The sequence below is a fragment of the Pongo pygmaeus genome, chromosome 11 (genome assembly GCF_028885625.2).
Source record: "Pongo pygmaeus isolate AG05252 chromosome 11, NHGRI_mPonPyg2-v2.0_pri, whole genome shotgun sequence".
Classification (NCBI taxonomy): Eukaryota; Metazoa; Chordata; class Mammalia; order Primates; family Hominidae; genus Pongo; species Pongo pygmaeus.
The window spans coordinates 97515471-97532618 of record NC_072384.2 but is presented as its reverse complement, the minus strand read 5'-3'; the positions used below and the strand labels follow the sequence as shown (position 1 = coordinate 97532618).

At 43.3% G+C, this 17148-nt stretch overlaps 1 protein-coding gene across 5 annotated transcripts in view; it reads right to left on the bottom strand.

The window, feature by feature from the left end:
- The window catches only part of MOB4 (MOB family member 4, phocein), a 51774-nt gene extending 34652 nt beyond the window's left edge, over positions 1-17122 (bottom strand). The window contains exons 1-4 of one of the 5 annotated variants that reach the window (XM_054478373.2): positions 16807-17121; positions 16014-16178; positions 14179-14268; positions 13925-14099 (exon numbers count right to left, since the gene is read on the bottom strand). In XM_054478373.2, the coding sequence (XP_054334348.1) occupies positions 14049-14099; positions 14179-14268; positions 16014-16178; positions 16807-16809 (309 nt within the window). In that variant the 5' untranslated portion in view covers positions 16810-17121 and the 3' untranslated portion in view covers positions 13925-14048. Of the gene's footprint in view, positions 1-983; positions 1165-1192; positions 1450-13924; positions 14100-14178; positions 14269-16013; positions 16179-16806 lie in introns of those variants that run through there. The other 4 variants (XM_054478375.2, XM_054478370.2, XM_054478371.2 and 1 more) reach the window with 4 other exon arrangements.
- Positions 17123-17148: the final 26 nt, after the last annotated feature.

Genomic DNA, 17148 nt, shown 5'->3' with positions numbered 1-17148 from the left:
CTGACAGCTTAATGTGACTCCAAAATAAGACTTTAATATTTTCTCTAAAATTCAGCACTGGAAGCAGCTTGTTAAAGAGAAAAGGTCACCAGTGAATTAAGAATCAGGAGACTATGTATCCTTGGGCAAATCCAGTTAATTCTCTTGGGCTTCAGTTTCCTTATCTGTAACATGAATCTGGGGAGGTAATCAATACCTGTATGCCCCCTTCGAAAGGTGTTCTTTCCATAATTCTGTATAAGAAATTAAAATCTATTATCAGACATACAATCATAGCTCCACGATTGTTTTGTTTCAATTTTCATTTGCATCACTTTTTAACATTTTATAAACACATCTCTTCCGATTTCAGAGCATCTAGTCTATAGCAAGCCATTTCGGCCAGCAATTAATCAGTTCAAGTCTGGATGCCAATTTTATTTATTTATTTATTTTTAATGTGAGGCATCCCATCTTTTCCAAACCCTAAGAACCAATGCCTAATCAAGCACCAATTTACCACACATAATGCCCTACAAAAAAGCTGACAAAATTATAATCAGTTCATTCTCTGACTATGCTTCACGCATATTAGCAAGGAATGACATCTAACAAGTCACAACTTGGTGATGAAAACTTGCTGGACCAGGGAACAGCTCCAGGGAAAGCGGCAAGGAGAGGTGGTCAAAGGGAAACAAGGCGGAGAATATCGGCACCCGGATCCAGCTAGACAAGCTGGATGGCAGGAGACGGGCAGGTACGTCCCAGGCCAGGTAGGAACTGGACGCCGGGTCGAGGTAGGCTGTGTTTACACCCCCTCCCACTTCAGCGGCCCCGACCTTCAGGAAACCCCGGGGGTCTCCACCGGGCTGGTCGCGCCCCTCCAATGCTAGTTAGCTGGGGCTCAGGGGCAAGGCGAGAAGCCGTTGCTGCTGACAGACTAGCAGCCCAGGGCCTCGGCAGGCAGGTACCACCCGCAGCCTCCACCCGCCCCTCACGCCTACCCCAGGGTCGGAGCTCCGCAGGCCTCACGGCGGCCGCCACCGCCTCAGCCAAATTGAGGGGCTGCAGCTCCGGAAGAGCAGGCCGGGCACCAGTGCCCCAGCCCGCCCGCCTACCGCCTCGGCCCAACCTCCCCGCAGTGGCGGCCAGCTTCTGGGCGCGGCACTGCTCGGCACCTAGTTGCCCGACAGGAAAGGTGCGGACATGGTACCTGCGCCTTGGTGCCCGGCCTGTTCCGCCTCAGCACTGCCGTCCCCTCCGCCATGACCATAGTGCCAGCGTCTAGGCGGCTGCAGTCGGTACCCGGATGTAGGGACGGCCGCCTGCGCGGGGGGCGGGGCAGAGCGGCGCTCTGCGTCTGGGAGGAGGAGCGGCAGCTGACGGAACAGCTGCAGCCTGCGCGGGGCAGGACGGGAGAACTGGGAGCCGTCCGGGTAGAAGCGGGCTAGGCTGAGGGAGAGGGCGAACGAGCAACAGCCGGACGGCGTTGGGTGGCTACTGGCAGGGACTGAGGCACCGGAAGGCGGGGGCCACGAGCCTCTTTGCGAGGGCTGCGGGGCGGTTTGAAAGGTCGTGATCGCGGCGACCGCTGCGGCAGTGTGCACAGCTGCGTTGCACGTGTATGGGCTCTCGTTAGTTACACGGGAAGAACGGACTTCGTACAGTGGCGACTGTTTCAGTAAACCCATGTGCAAGCAAATACTTAGAGAACCGTAATTCTGTCCCAGAAGCCACCTAAGGAATCAGGGTAGAAAACAGGCCGGCAGTCTGGGCAAATTCCATAGAACCTGCGTGAAATCGACCCAATCTGAAATCAGACTGGGGATTTGAGTGTCAGTGTTATTTACGCCATCCGGCGACTTCAAAGCCAAGGACTTTTTCAATGACAAGTTTGTTTACGTAGATAAAAGACGCAGATGTCAGTTATGTGAGATGAAGAGTGGACATCTGGTTTTGTGCGTTAGGCAGACAGATTTAGCTCGTGTTTTTCAAGTCAGAAGCAGGAGGAGGAAATTAGTAGTCCTTGACAGGTGGTGAGGGTTTTACATCTTACAGGGTTCCACATTTCCTTTGTTGCAAATTTAAAGTGTTCTCTCTTAAGAAACCACAGCATTTTCGCAAACTTTTTTCCTGCTTAGAAACCTTGAATCTTTTATCTGGGGTGAGGGAGGCCTTGGGATATCAGATGGGAAGACAGTTCAAAAAGTAAAAAACGCATACAGTAGCATGATTTCCAAAAGAAGAAAACATCAAATGTCCCTAGATAGAAGCGGTATTGAGAATGCTGAGGGAAGGGCCATGTAACAGCCTCCAGAAATGGAATTTGAGAGTAGAGGAGAGGTTAAGTTGAGTGGGTCTCTAGCTGAGTAATTGTCAGTGACTTAGAACTAGGCATTGAAGGGTTTAACAACAGGAAGTTGGTTGTCTCTGGAAGATGTATTGACTGGTAACTCTTCAAGAATAGGGACTTAATTTTGCCCTCCCAGCACCAGCGTCTACATATGAAAAGATTTATTCGTTCAACAGATACTCATTAAGCCCCACTATATGGTGGGCACTAAGGTACAAGTATGATAAAGCTCCGTCCTTCACTACAAATTGCCTCGACTCCAGCAACAGAGATGTGCAAATCACAAATTCTTATACAGGTTAAGTACCCCTTATCTTAAATGCTTGGGACCAAAACACTTTCAGATTTCTGATTATTTTGGATTTTAGAATATTTGCATATACATAATGAGATTTCTTGGGGATGGAACCTAAGTTTAAACGTGAAATTCATTTGTTTCCTATACACCTTACACACATAGCGTGAAGTTACTTTTATACAATACTTTAAAAAGGCGGGGAGCGGTGGCTTACACCTGTAATCCCAGCACTTTGGGAGGCTGAGGGGGGCAGATCACTTGAGGTCAGTATTTCGAGACCAGCCAGGCCAACATGGTGAAATCCCATCACTACTAAAAATACAAAAATTAGCCAGGCGTGGCGGCAGGCGCCTATAAAACTTCAAATAATTTTGTGTTTGAAACAAAGTTTTGACTGCGACCTGTCACAGAAGGTCAGGTATGGAATTTTCCACCTGTGGCATTATGTGGATGTTCAAAGTTTCAGATTTGGGAGCGTTTCAGATTCTGGACTTTTCAGATTATGGATGCTCAACTTGTATTAAATAGAATGAGAGCCTAGGACAAGTGACACCTAAATGTTGCCTCCCTTAGAGAGATGGGTTGGGTCTGTGAGATAGTAGAGTCCCAGGGAGGCCTCTTGCTCTATAGATACCTCACTGCAAGGATTACGTTTACATTTCCCAGATTGTGTGATATTTCTCTGACCTGTAAATAGTCACCTATAGTTGAATGGGATCATCTTCACTGTCTCTTAATTCCAGATTTGTTAAACTGTTTCAACCCATCTGAAACAAACAAAAAACGTGAATGAGTAGGTGTTAAATTCGGGAACAAAATGCACATTCATTGTTTTTGAAAAGTCCAATAAAGTTGCATTCTGATGTCACCCCTGGCCTTGTTCATAGGAAGGACCTTGTTCTTTAGGGATAGAATGTTTCTAGCTCATAACCTTCACATTTTCATTCCTCTGTCAGCCTGTAGATTATGTACCTCCAAACAAGACAAATTTTATAACTAGGGTTAATTTGTCTGAGGTAGAAGGAGAGAGAAAAGAAAAACAAAAAGCATGATCAGCAATAACAGTTACATGAAATACTTGAATACTTCAGGTAAAGGAGGAGTGATCTGTTTAAAGGCAATATGCACCAATAGGAATAGCTCTGGACTGGGATTCAGAAAATCTAGATTCTCTTGCCTGTTAACTGTTAAGACATTGAACAAGCTATCAAATAAATGTTTCTTCATGTGTAATGAAGATTGTGCATAGCAGTTCTTTCCCTCTGCCCCATAAAGTATGAAAGCAAGCATAAAATTAAATATGGAACCTTGAAGTTTTAGAAGAAAATATTTTATAAAGCCAAAGTATCATAAGTAATTTCAAATTACCCACGCGCTTCAAATCATTGACACATTAAAAAAATTATCCAATATGAAATTCACTTTGGGGAATTTTTAAATCCAAATAAAAGAGTTAATGCAAGCCAGGTGCGGTGGCTCAGGCCTGTAATCCCAGCACTTTGGGAGGCCAAGGTGGGCAGATCACGAGGTCAGGGGTTCAAGTCCAATGTGGCCAACATGGTGAAAACCCCGTCTTTACTAAAAAAAAATACAAAAATTAGCTGGGCACAGTGGTGTGTGCCTACAGTCCCAGCTACTCGGGAGGCTGAGGCGGGAGAATCACTTGAACCTGGGAAGCGGAGATTGCAGTCAGCTGAGATTGAGCCACTGCACTCCAGTCTGGGCAACAGAGTGAGACTCCATCTCAAAAAAAAAAAAAAAAAAACAGTTAATGCGTATTATGTGCAAGGCACTGGGCTAAGTGCTGGAAAACATGAAGATATATAAGACAAGCTTTCCTCAAAGAGCCTTGAAATTAATGGGAAGGCATCTTATGTAGATTACTACAGTACAAGGCTGAACGCCTTAAGTATTGAAGCAGCCCCTTTCACATGCTCTTTGCAAACAGACTCTGATCTTGCAGTGTTCCTCTCTCATGCTATGACCAGGGAAAGGTAAACCCATATCTAGCTGAGGGATAAATTCCTGTTGGCATAAGTGTGAAAGGGCCAGGCTCTGTGGTTCACACCTGTAATTCCAGCACTTTGGGAGCCTGAGGTGAGAAGATTGCTTGAGCCCAGGAGTTCAAGACCAGCCTGGGCAACATAGTATGACCCCCCCTACATACACCCGCATCTCTACAAAAAAATACAAAAATTAGCTGGGCATGGTGGCACACACCTGTAGTCCCAGCTACTCAGGAGGCTGAGATGGTAGGATTGCTTGATGCTGGGAGTTAAAGGCTGCAGTGACCCATGATTGCACCACTGCACTCCAGCCTGTGTGACAGAGTGAGATCCTGTCTCAAAAAAATAATAAAGTAAAATAAAACAAAGAAAAGAAATGTGAAACGATGTAATGAAGCACTTTGGAGAAAGATTTACTTGCTCTTCAGAAGATACCAAAAGAGATGCTCTCTTTTTTTCTGCCAATGGACATCACCCAATATGGGCCTGCAGCAGCCATTCTGGCTTAAAGGAAGCCAGTCTAAAAGCAAAGTTGGCACACTGTGAATGATGTATGTAGTTGGAATGTGTCTTAAAGTGTGGATAGCATTTATGTGCAGAGCTACAGGAGATTTCATTACAAGCCAAGCAAAGTTGAAGCAGCAGGGAAGCATGGGAACGTATCTTCGCAGTTGAACAAGTCAGTGCCTATGTATGGTTTCATACATCTTCAACATATTATTTGAACATTATTTTCTCTGTTTTTTTTTTTTTTTCTTGAGACAGAGTCTCACTCTATCGCCAGGTTAGAGTGCAGTGGCATGATCTTGGCTCACTGCAGCCTCCACCTCCCGGGTTCAAGCAATTCCCCTGCCTCAGCCTCCAGAGTAGCTGGGACTACAGGCGTGCACCATTATATTTTAGTAGAGACAGGGTTTCACCACGTTGGCCAGGATGGTCTCAATCTCCTGACCTTGTGATCCACCCACCTTGGCCTCCCAAGTGTTGGGATTACAGGCGTGAGCCACCACGCCCGGCTTTTTTTTTTTTTTTTTAAGAGACTGTCTCACTTTGTTGCCCAGGCTGGTCTCAAACGCCTGGCCTCACAGGATCCTCCTGCCTTGGCCTCTCAAAATGCTGGTATTACAGGTGTGAGACACTGGGCTTCACCCATTTTCTTCCCCCTTGAGACAGTGTCTTATGCTCTTGCCCAGGCTGGACTGTAGTGGTATGATCACCACTCACTACAGCCTCGACCTCCTAGGCTCAAGTGATCCTCACTTCAGCCTCCTAAAGTGCTGGGATTACAGGTGTGAGCTACTGTGCCCAGTCTGTCTTTATTTTCTTGATAACACTAATCTGTATCTAAAATCATGCTATTAATTTAGTTGTTTACTGTGTGCTTCCCCCATCTTATTCATCCCTGTATATCCAGTGCCTAGAACAGTGCCTAGCCCATATTCAAAAAATGCATGACTTAAAAATACTATAATAAACTAGCCTTTTGAACTGATATTCAAGCCAGGTAAGTAAATAACCATTGATGTTTTTCCAAGTCATGTCTTCAGGCTAAATGAGACTGAAGGGCATTTTGCAAGCGAAATTTTAAGTGTCTTAAAGACTTAGGCTTAATCTATAAGACGGTAGGGGAATTTTAAACATTTCTTATATCTTTTAACAGGAAAATCTACAGACGGAGCCAAAATCAACATCTTTTTTTTTTTTTTTTTTAAAGAAAAACCCAAACTATAAAAATACCTAAAGAAACTTTAAGTTTTGGAGAAGACTTTTCAGAGTTTAACGTCATACCAGAAGGCATAAAGAAAAACATTTAATAATTCAAATACACCAAAATGACTTTCTACAAGTGCAAGGCATAAACAAAATCAAAACCCAAATGACAAACTAGAGGGAAAAAACACAAAGAACTAGTTTCTTTAATAAATAGAAGTCATAAAAGATCAAGCACTCAGTCAAAAAATAGGCAGAAGACATTAAGTGAATAGGAATAACCAGTTAACAAGGGTAAGCAAGGTGGCTCATGCCTGTAATCTCAGCACTTTGAGAGGCTGAGGTGGGCAGATCACTTGAGTCCAGGAGTTCAAGACCACCCTGAGCAACATGGCAAAACCCTATTCTCTACAAATATTAGCTGGGCGTGGTAGCATGCATCTGTAGTCCCGGCTGCTCAGTAGGCTGAGGTGAGAGGATCACCTGAGCCCAGGATGTCAAGGCTGCAGTGAGCCTCTGATGGTGCCACTGTACTCTAGCCTGGGTGACAGACAAGAACCTGTCTCAAAAAAAAAAAAATAAAGAGTCTTAAACACATACAATGCTCATCCTCATTCATCATGATAAAGAGTAAAATTATCAGATTGGCAAAATAAGAACTTTATAACATCCTGCTTTACAGAGAGTAAGAAAAAAAAAACACATTGCTAGTAGGACTGTTAATTCATGGACATTTTGGCTGGACGCAGTGACTCAGGCCTGTAGTCCCAGCACTTTGGAGGCGGGTGGATCACCTGAGATCAGGAGTTTGAGACCAGCCTGGTCAACATGGTGAAACCTCATCTTTACTAAAAGTACAAAAATTAGCCAGGCGTGGTGGCGAGCACCTGTAATCCCAGCTACTCAGGAGGCTGAGATAGAATCACTTGAACCTGGGAGGTGGAGGTTGCAGTGAGCCAAGATTGTGCCACTGCACTCCAGCCTGGGCAATAAGAGTGAAACTCTGTGTCAATAAATACATAAATAAATAAATAAAACTGATGGGACTTCAGTGAAGGACAACTTGGAGATCCATGTCTGTATATGTGTACATGTATGATTAAAATTCACAGACCCTTTGACATAGCAGTTCTGTAGGAATTTATCTTATAGATGTGCTTGTTCAAATGTACATATTTAGTTACGCATACATTTATTCATTGCAGAAGTGTTTCTAATAGAAAAAGGTTAGAATAACTTAAATATCTATCATTGCTGGGGGGGCATCCTGAAATAAATTATGGCTTATCCATATAATTGAACATTATAGTTTTAAAGTGTCTTTATCTATAGATTAATCCCAGAGACCAATTGTTAATGTAAAAAAGCAAGGTGTCAAATGTTATGCATGGAATGTTATTTTTTAAAAAAGAAAAAATGAATATATATTTCATATACATAAGATATGTACATATATACGTACACATTTACATATATGTATATATACATAAAACACCTGAAAGGAAGAATACAAAAAGTTATACAAGTTACTTCCAAGGATGGGACTGGGTGGCTGGGGAACAAGGATAGAGAGCATTCTTTTCAGTGTATATAATTTTAAATTTTTACATGAACATATTATTTATTTTTAAATAAATGAAAGTTTAACAACAAAATAATAGGCTTGACTCAAAACATTAAGAGGCAAATCTAATGCCCTTGTTTTGCAGTTCATTCATAAGCTAAGAGGGGTTAGGTAATTCGTCAAATGTAACAGAACTAGTATGTAAGCAACACAGGACAAGAGCTAGGATTGATTGGGCTCTCATAGAGGTTGCTTGAGAGTAAAGGAAAATATACTTAAGCTGGGTGTGGTGGCTCATGCCTATAATCCCAGCACTTTGGGAGGCGGAGGTGGGTGGATCACTTGAGGTCAGGAGTTCAAGACCAGCCTGACCAACATGGTGAAAGCCCATCTCTACTAAAAATACAAAAAAAATTAGCCAAGTGTGGTGGCACATGCCTGTAATCCCAGCTACTCAGGAGGCTGAGGCAGGAGAATCGCTTGAACCCGGGAGGTGGAGGTTGCAGTAAGTCGAGATCGTGCCATTGCACTCCAGCCTGGGCAACAAGAGCGAAACTCTTTCTAAAAAAAAAAAAAAAAAAAAAGGAAGGGAAGGGAAGGGATTGGATTTAAATACTCGTCACACAAATAAGTCAAAAGTTCAAAACTCCATTTTTGTGTGGGTGCAGTGAAAACAGTAATTAACTTGCTGGAGGAAGCATGACTTGGTATCACACTGAAGAACAAGCTGGCGGCTCATATAGGAACAAAGAACATACTCTCAGCCAGGTGAATAGGTACAGGGAGGACTTGCCGTATCAGATGTCAAACTTAAATGTAAAGCTATTTACATTGAAAGCAATGTGATGGAATAGGGAGGTCAATGGAACAAATTATTAAACCCAGGAATAGGCATATTTAGAAATTTTGTGTATGAGAAAGGCAACATCTCTGATTTCTGGGCATAGAGAGAAGGGAGGTTGGGGGGTGGTGTGCAGGGAGAAGAATGGATAATCCAGTAAGTAAAGTTGTGACAACAAGCTACTCATTGATTAAAAAAATAAAGTAGTCCTAGATTCTCTGGAGGCTGAGGCAGGAAGATTGCTTGAGCTCAGGAGAGCAAGAACTGCCTGGAGAGCACAGTGAGACCCCATCTCTGAAAAAATAAAGTCAGATACATACACCATTCACTAAAAAATAAATTATATACCTGTAATTCCAGCACCTTGGGAGGCCAAGGTGGGAGGATCACTTGACTCCAGCAGTTTGAGACAAGTCTCGGCAATATAGTGAAACCCAGTCTCTACAAAAAATACAAAAATTGGCGGGGTGCAGTCCCTTACACCAGTAATCTCAGCACTTTGGGAGGCCGAGGCAGGAGGATCACCTGAGGTCAGGAGTTCAAGACCAGCCTTGCCAACATGATGAAACCCCATCTCTACTAAAAATAGAAAAATCAGCTGGGTGCAGTGGCGGGTGCCTATAATCCCAGCTACTCAGGAGGCTGAGGCAGTAGAATCACTTAAACCCGGGAGGCAGATGTTGCAGTGAGCCGAGATCGCACCACTGCACTCCAGCCTGGGCCACAAAGTGAGACTCCGTCTCAAAAAAAAAAAAACAAAAAAAAAAAAAACAAAAATTAGCAGGACATGGTGACATGTATGTGTAGTCCCAGTTACTCAGGGGGCTGAGGTGGGAGGATCAATTGAACCTGGGAGGTCAAGGCTGCAGTGAGCCATGATAGCACCACTGCACTCCAGCCTGAGCACTAGAGGAAGACCCTGTCAAAAAATAAAAAATAAAAAATTACCCACACATGGTGACACAGGCCTGTACTTCCAGCTACTCTGGAGGCTGAAGTGGGAGGATTGCTTGAGCCCAGGAGTTCGAGGCTGCAGTGAGCTATAATCACACCACTGCTCTTCAGCTGCCGGATAGACAGAATAAGGCTCTGTCTCAAAAAAAAAAAGAAAAACATCCCAGCACTCTGGGAGGCCGAGGCGGCAGATCACGAGGTCAGGAGATCGAGACCATCCTGGCTAACATGGTGAAACCTCGTCTCTACTAAAAATACAAAAAAATTAGCCGGGCGTGGTGGCAGGCGCCTGTAGTCCCAGCTACTCAGGAGGCTGAGGCAGGAGAATGGGGTTAACCTGCGAGGCAGAGCTTGCAGTGAGCCGAGATTGTGCCACTGTGCTCCAGCCTGGGCAACAGAGTGAGACTCTGTCTCAAAAGAAAGAAAAGAAAAAAAAATTATTTCTTTAGCAATTCTGCTAGGCAGGCATCACAGTAGGACTGCTTCTGTGGTTCAAAAATTCTCTTATCCTTCTGATTTAGTGGGTTTGGATGAGGCCCTGAAATTTTAAGTTTACCGGGCAATTGCAGGGATGAACCAAGCTTTGTGAACTATTACCTTAGATATCAAAACTAATTTGCTGGGTCTTAGGAAAATAGCATTGGAGAATAATGGGAAAGCCATAGCCTTTGAACAGATTCCTTACTCTACAATATATTAGCCACATGTCCTTGGAACGATTTCTTATCTCTTGAGTCAAGGTTTCTCATTGGTAATACAGAAAAAATCTGTGCTCCCAAGGTTATGATGAGCAAAGCATATTATCTAGCTCTGCGTGAGCAGAGTATGAAATTGATAATCCACTTAGACAATATAAGAAATAACTTTTAGGCATAATTCCAGTATCTAAGTTTGACAAAAAATAAGCTTTAGTATACCAAAGGCAGTAACACGTGCATAAACGTAAATATACATATAGTGGAAGTTCCTACTACTTTACAGATGGGAAGATGATCAAAAGTTGAGATCATTATTCCATGCCATTTTTAAAACTTTAAATTTTAATTCCTCTCAAAATAAATACGGGACACAACCTTTAAAAGACATTATCAGACTAGTTTATGGATAATTAAACCTAGAAAATAAGTTTGACTACTAAGACAGCTGGTAGCTGATAGTTGAGCTTAAGGGTTGGTAATCAATTCTAGCGTAGGATTCTTTTTTTTTAAGACAGGGTCTCATTCTGTCACCCAGATTGCAGTGTGGTGGCACAATCTCAGCTCACCACAGCCTTAACCTCCCCACCTCAGCCCCTCAAGTAGCTTTTTGTATTTTTTGTAAAGACAGGGTTTCGCCATATTGCCGAGGCTGTCTCGATCTCAAGAGATCTGCCCACCTCAGCCTCCTAAAGTGCTGGGATTACGAGCACAAGCCACCACACCCAACCAAATTCTAGTGTAGCATTATTGGGTTTGAATCTTAAGTCTTCTCCCTAGCTGCTACAGCTATATCAAGCTATTTATCCTCTGCTTTGACTCAGTTTTGTTAAATTCAGCACATGGTGTACCAGGAACTTAAGTGCCATACATCATTCGGTACTACCCATTCCCCATACCACAGTGGGTATCACCAGGATTAATTGAAATAATGTGTATTAAGTGCTTAGAATTAACAAAGTAGCAAAGGCTATAAAGGATCAAGTTTTAAACAGTAACATCTGGAGATGGACTGTGTCTGAAACCTGGCTTTGCCACTTACCACTGAGCAACCTTGGTTATTACTTAACCCCTTCTATGCCTTAGCTTTCTCATCTGCAGGGTGAGAACAGTACCTATCTCATAGGGTTGTTGAAAGATTAAACCAATAAATACATGAAAAGCACCTTCAACAGTAGCCAGCACCTAGAAAACGCTCCTGTTAGCTATTCTATCACATAGTGCTCACCCCGGAGAGAAAGCACTCAGCCAATGTTAGCTATCATATATATATATATATATATATATATATATATATATACACACACACACACACACACATATATGTATATACATATATGTGTGTATATATCACATATATATGTATATATAATATTATATATATACTTTTTTTTTTTCCAAAACAGTCTATATCACCCAGGTTGGAGTGCAGTGGTGCAATCTTAGCTCACTACAACCTCTGCCTCCCAGGTTCAAGCCATTCTCCTGCCTCAGCCTTCCAAGTAGCTGCAATTACTTGCCTTAGATTTTTTTTTTTACCAAATTATGTGGTAGTGTTAAGTTTTTAAAAATGAAATGAGCCAGGCACGGTGGCTCACACCTGTAATCCCAGCACTTTGGAAGGCCGAGGCGGGTGGATCATGAGGTCAGGAGATCGAGACCATCCTAACATGGTGAAATCCCGTCTCTACTAAAAATACAAAAAATTAGCAGGGCGTGGTGGCAGGCGCCTGTAGCCCAGCTACTTGGGAGACTGAGGCACGAGAATTGCTTGAACCCGAGAAGAGAAGATTGCAGTGAGCCAAGATCATGCCACTGCACTCCAGCCTGAGCAACAGAGAGAGACTCCGTCTCAAAAAAAAAAAAAAAGTTCACTCCGGAATTAAATTTTCCTAAAATAAAACAAGACATAAAAAAACACTTGGAGGATACCAGAGCACCTCCAGTATTGCTAAGTGGCCTTAGATACTTGGTCACTGGATGCTGGGCAGCTTCAGGTGAAGATGGTGGTCAATGAGGCTCAGATAACCATGGAGAGCTTCTCAGCACCGTTCTTTCCAATGCAATACAAAATAAAGCTTAAAAGACGCAATGTATCTGGGAAGTTAATTGGGGTGAAACTATGGATTACAGCTGAGCCAAGGGAAAAATGTACCACAGCTGAGCGGGCTGACCCTGGTGCGCTCACTGCTTTGTCATTGCTGCTGGCCGCCAAAGACGATCACCCCTCAAGGACTATGTGATGCCTTTTTCACGTTGTCTTTCAGAAACTTGACAGGACATCATATGGCTGATATTAGATGCCAGTATCAGTTTAGAAACTACACTGAAGTCTTCCTGTTTCCCATCTCAACTACATTGAGGTCACACTGACTAGGTAAGCATGTGGCTGTTTTCCAACCCTGACAAACTAGTGTCAAATAGAAAAGCATAAATATAACCCATCACCATTAAAAAAAAAAAAAGCATTGTCCTAACTTTAATGTACAGAAGTTGATTTTCCAAAATATTGACCAACTCTTAAAAGTTCTAAAAAGAAAGAAAAAAGCTGCCAAGTATGGTGGCTCACTCAGGCTTGTGATCCCAGCAGTCTGGGAGGCCAAGGCACGCATATTGCTTGAGCCCAGAAGGTTCCAGACCAGCCTGGACAACATGGCAAAAACCCATCTCTACAAAAGATACAAAAATTAGCAGGGCATGGTGGTGCACGCCTACGGTCCCAGTCACTCAAGGAGGCGGATGTGGGAGGATCACCTGTGCCTGGGAAGAAGGTGGAGGCTACAGCGAGCCATGACAGTGCCACTGTACTCCAACCTGGGTGACAAAGTGAGACAGTCTCCACCAAAAAAAAAAAAGAAAAAAAAGGAAAGTATAATTCTTCCCTCAATTTACATGGTACTTGTGTACCTGGGAATTCAGTATACATTAAACCATGCAAAAAATACTTTGTATTTATATAAATTGGAGCTAGGAATGAAGACCTGTATCCACAAAGTATTGAACACCTTAAGACCTGTAACTCGTTAGCTTGTTATATTTGAAATCTGAATGTTGCTGTGGTGGCTCACGCTTGTAATCCCAGCACTTTGGGAGTCTGAGACCAGCCTGGGCAACATGGCAAAACCTGTCTACTAAAAATACAAAAATTAGCTGGGCATGGTGGTGCACGCCTGTAATCCCAGGTACTCGGGAGGCTGAGGTTGCAGTGAGCCAAGATCGAACCACTGCACCCCAGCCTGGGTGAAAGAGTGAGAATCCATCTCAGAAAAAAAAAAAAAGTAAATCCATGGCTCGGTATTAGTATCAATCATGTATTAATAAAGCTAAATTCAGTGTGAAAATGCACCTACCTAGAAAATCTTGTTTCCCAAAATTCTCTGCAGGTTACTTGAAAAACAGAAAAAAAGCATAAACTAGAAAACCCTAAAATCATCTTAAAATAACTGAAGATTAACCACTCATTTACATATTTTTATTTGGAAATGTTTATATCAGTACAAGGAAACAATTTTGGAGACACTGGATGTCATTAGTTATCATTAGTTTATTATAAAAGAGAAATATGGAAATTATTTACATGATGAAAGATTTCAGAACTTCAGTGGAATGGGCAGCTTCATGTTGATGCCATTTCAATAGTGACTTATTTCAGTCTACGTACTTTCCAAGAATGTCACCATCTCTAAATAGGAAATAATCCTGCAAATGAAGAAACCATTAGTTAAGACAACTAATCGCAAATATCTGACTTCTTTTTAGAATTATTAAGTTTACACACCTTGTCATCTAGAACTACTTTGGTGCCTCCATATTCTGGGAGAAGAACTTTATCTCCAACTTTCACGCTAACTGGTTGAATCTCTCCACCCTTAAAAAAGGAAGGATGTTTATTAGCAAAGATATCTAGTTCACCCAACATAAACAGTTAACTTTTAAATCACAACTAATGAAACATGCTCACTCAAATCCAATTATATTAAAAATATATTTCATGGCTAAGTGATATGATTCATACTAGAATTGCAGATCTTCACTCAAAAATACCACTGTAGTTACACTTTGAAATAATACACGGTGGCTTAAACTAAAACCTGACTCCAACGTAAAAGTTCAAGAAAATATTCTGGAAAAGCTAACTTTATAACTGTTAAATATTAACATAACTTATCAACTATATGAAATAAACCTGCAACAGTAGCCCGCACCCAGAAAATGCCACATACAAATGGTCATATTTTCCTTCTTTCAACATACAAAAATTTAATATTTTTTTGGATTTAGAACATACGCTTCTCTTGTGATTGTTTTGTTCCCTCCAAAGAACAGATCTGGGGAAAGGGACTTCAGCTAAGTGTCCAGTCCCCAAAGTCTTCCTATTCCTAACTCCATGACAGCTCCTCAGTAGAGCTTTCCTCCTCAGAAGCAACTGGAACAATGCAGTTAACATTATTTGGCCCCAATGGCGTTTACTGTGTATTTTGGCTGACATCTTTAGAAGCCTGAGGCCTGAACAATTAACTGAGGAACATATAAAACAGGTGTGCAATCTTTTGGCTTCCCTGGGCCACACTGGAAGAACTGTGTTGGGCCACACATAAAATACACTAACATTAGCAGTAGTTAGTAAGCTTTAAAAAAATTGCAAAAGAAATATCAGGTTTTAAGAAAGTTTAGGGATTTGCGTTAGGCGGCATTCAAAGCTGTCCTGGGCTGCAGACTGGACAAGACTGATCAACCTGTTCTTCGGATAGGTATACCAACTAAGGCCCCAACTGGTTAAGATTAGGGCAATTTCAACGTGTTAGGGGTTAAACGAACAGTCCAAGTTTCCTCTCAATTCTTAAATGACCCCTCATTTTACCTTGAAGCACATCTTTTGTATTTATTTATTTATTTATTTATTTTGTAGACAGGTCTCATTATGTAGCCCAGACTGGTTTTGAACTCCTGAGCTCAAACGATTCTCCTGCTTCGGCCTCTCAAAATGCAAGGATTACAGGTGTGAGCCACCACGCACAGCCTCTTTTGTTTTATTAAAAATTTAGAATGTAAGGCAAACACTGATCACACTAGGCTACCAAATTGCTACTGAGGGCATTTTTTTTTTTTTTTGGAGACGGAGTCTCGCCCTGTCCCCCATGCTGGAATGCAACCTCCGCCTCCAGGGTTCAAATGATTCTCCTGCCTCAGCCTCCCCAGTAGCTGGGATTACAGGCGCACGCCACCACACCTGGCTAATTTTTGTATCTTTAGTAGAGACGGGGTTTCACCATGTTGGTCAGGCTGGTCTTGAACTCCTGACCTTGTGATCCGCACACCTCGGCCTCCCGAAGTGCTGAGATTACAGGCGAAAGTCACCGCGCCCGGCCTATTGAGGACAATTTTTAATACTCTGAAACTATCACATAAAATAAGCGTCACAGCATTGGTCATATAAAATAAGCAACTTTATATTAGTCATTTCCCTTTAAGAAACAGATTAGAACCAAAGCAGTTAATGATCTTGAAAATGACATAAACTCTACTTAATAAGCGATTTTTAACACTCCACAATTACTTCTTTTCCCTCCACTGCACACTATAAAAAATAGTTCCACTGCAGCCCCCATTTACCTTTCCTTTGGAACCCGATCCAACAGCGACTACTGTTGCTTGCAATACTTTTCCTTGAGATTTTTCTGGAAGCATAATGCCTCCTTTGGTTACAGTTTCAGCAGCACTCCTTTCAACCAATACTCGGTCAAAGAGTGGAAGAAACTTTCTAAACGCTTGTCCTGCCTGTAGGAAAAGAAATGTTTTGAAACAAAAACTAAATGTAATCACATTATCAACAGGCAACGCCACCGTGCCATACATCTCAACACAACACGTTTTGGCTTTAAAAGTTAACACCAAACCTCAGCTTATTCGTTAAGGAAACGCATTTGAATGTACTAACCAATATTCCAAGTTTAATTCCCGATTCCTTACGTCTGTTAGGGGTCGTTGTCGCTCCTCCGGTGAGCAACCAGACCACCTTTAAGGTCAACCTTAGTTTATTCCAAGGTCAAATGTTTTCCTTCTTCAGGTTTTTCCAAAAATTTTCAGGAAACGCTGGGTCAAGCTGCCTGCCTGGCACCATGCTTTTTACCCAAGACATCACACATCCACAAAGGCCCTGCAGAAGCAGGTGGGACGCTGCGCGTGCGCCCGGGTTCCCGCCCCCCTGCCTAGCACACGCGCGTGCAAAGAGCCCTGGGGGAGAAAAGGGTCGGGCGGGCCTTGCCGCTCCAAGGTGCCAGCGGGCGCTGGTCACTGAGTGGCCACCAATCCCTCCCGCCCAGCTCAACAAAAGAGGGGCGTCAGGGATCCCCGTACGCCTCAGACAGGCCCGGGCCTGCAGGCCTCGGGGCCACGCGCGACTCACCATGACTTCCTCCGCCTCAGACTCGTACGCTGCTCTAGTGTAGCGCCGCAAGGAGAGACTCGCGGTCCGGCCCTGGCGACACGTGAAAAAACCACCCAGCGCGCAGGCGCGCTCGCCCCAGCCCCCGCCGCTAGCCCCCTCGCCCCTCCCAGGGAGGGAGGGCGGTCGCCCCGACGCGCACCGCGATTCGCCCCAAGGGCCCTGCGCAGGACGCTGACGCGAAGACTCGGAGGCGGAAGAAAAGAGGGGCTGTTTCTAGGCTTTTCTAGGCGCCCAGCCGAGGTGAAAGAACTACCCCTTCGTCCCCTCCCGGAAATGACGCGATTTGACCCTTGAGCCGTA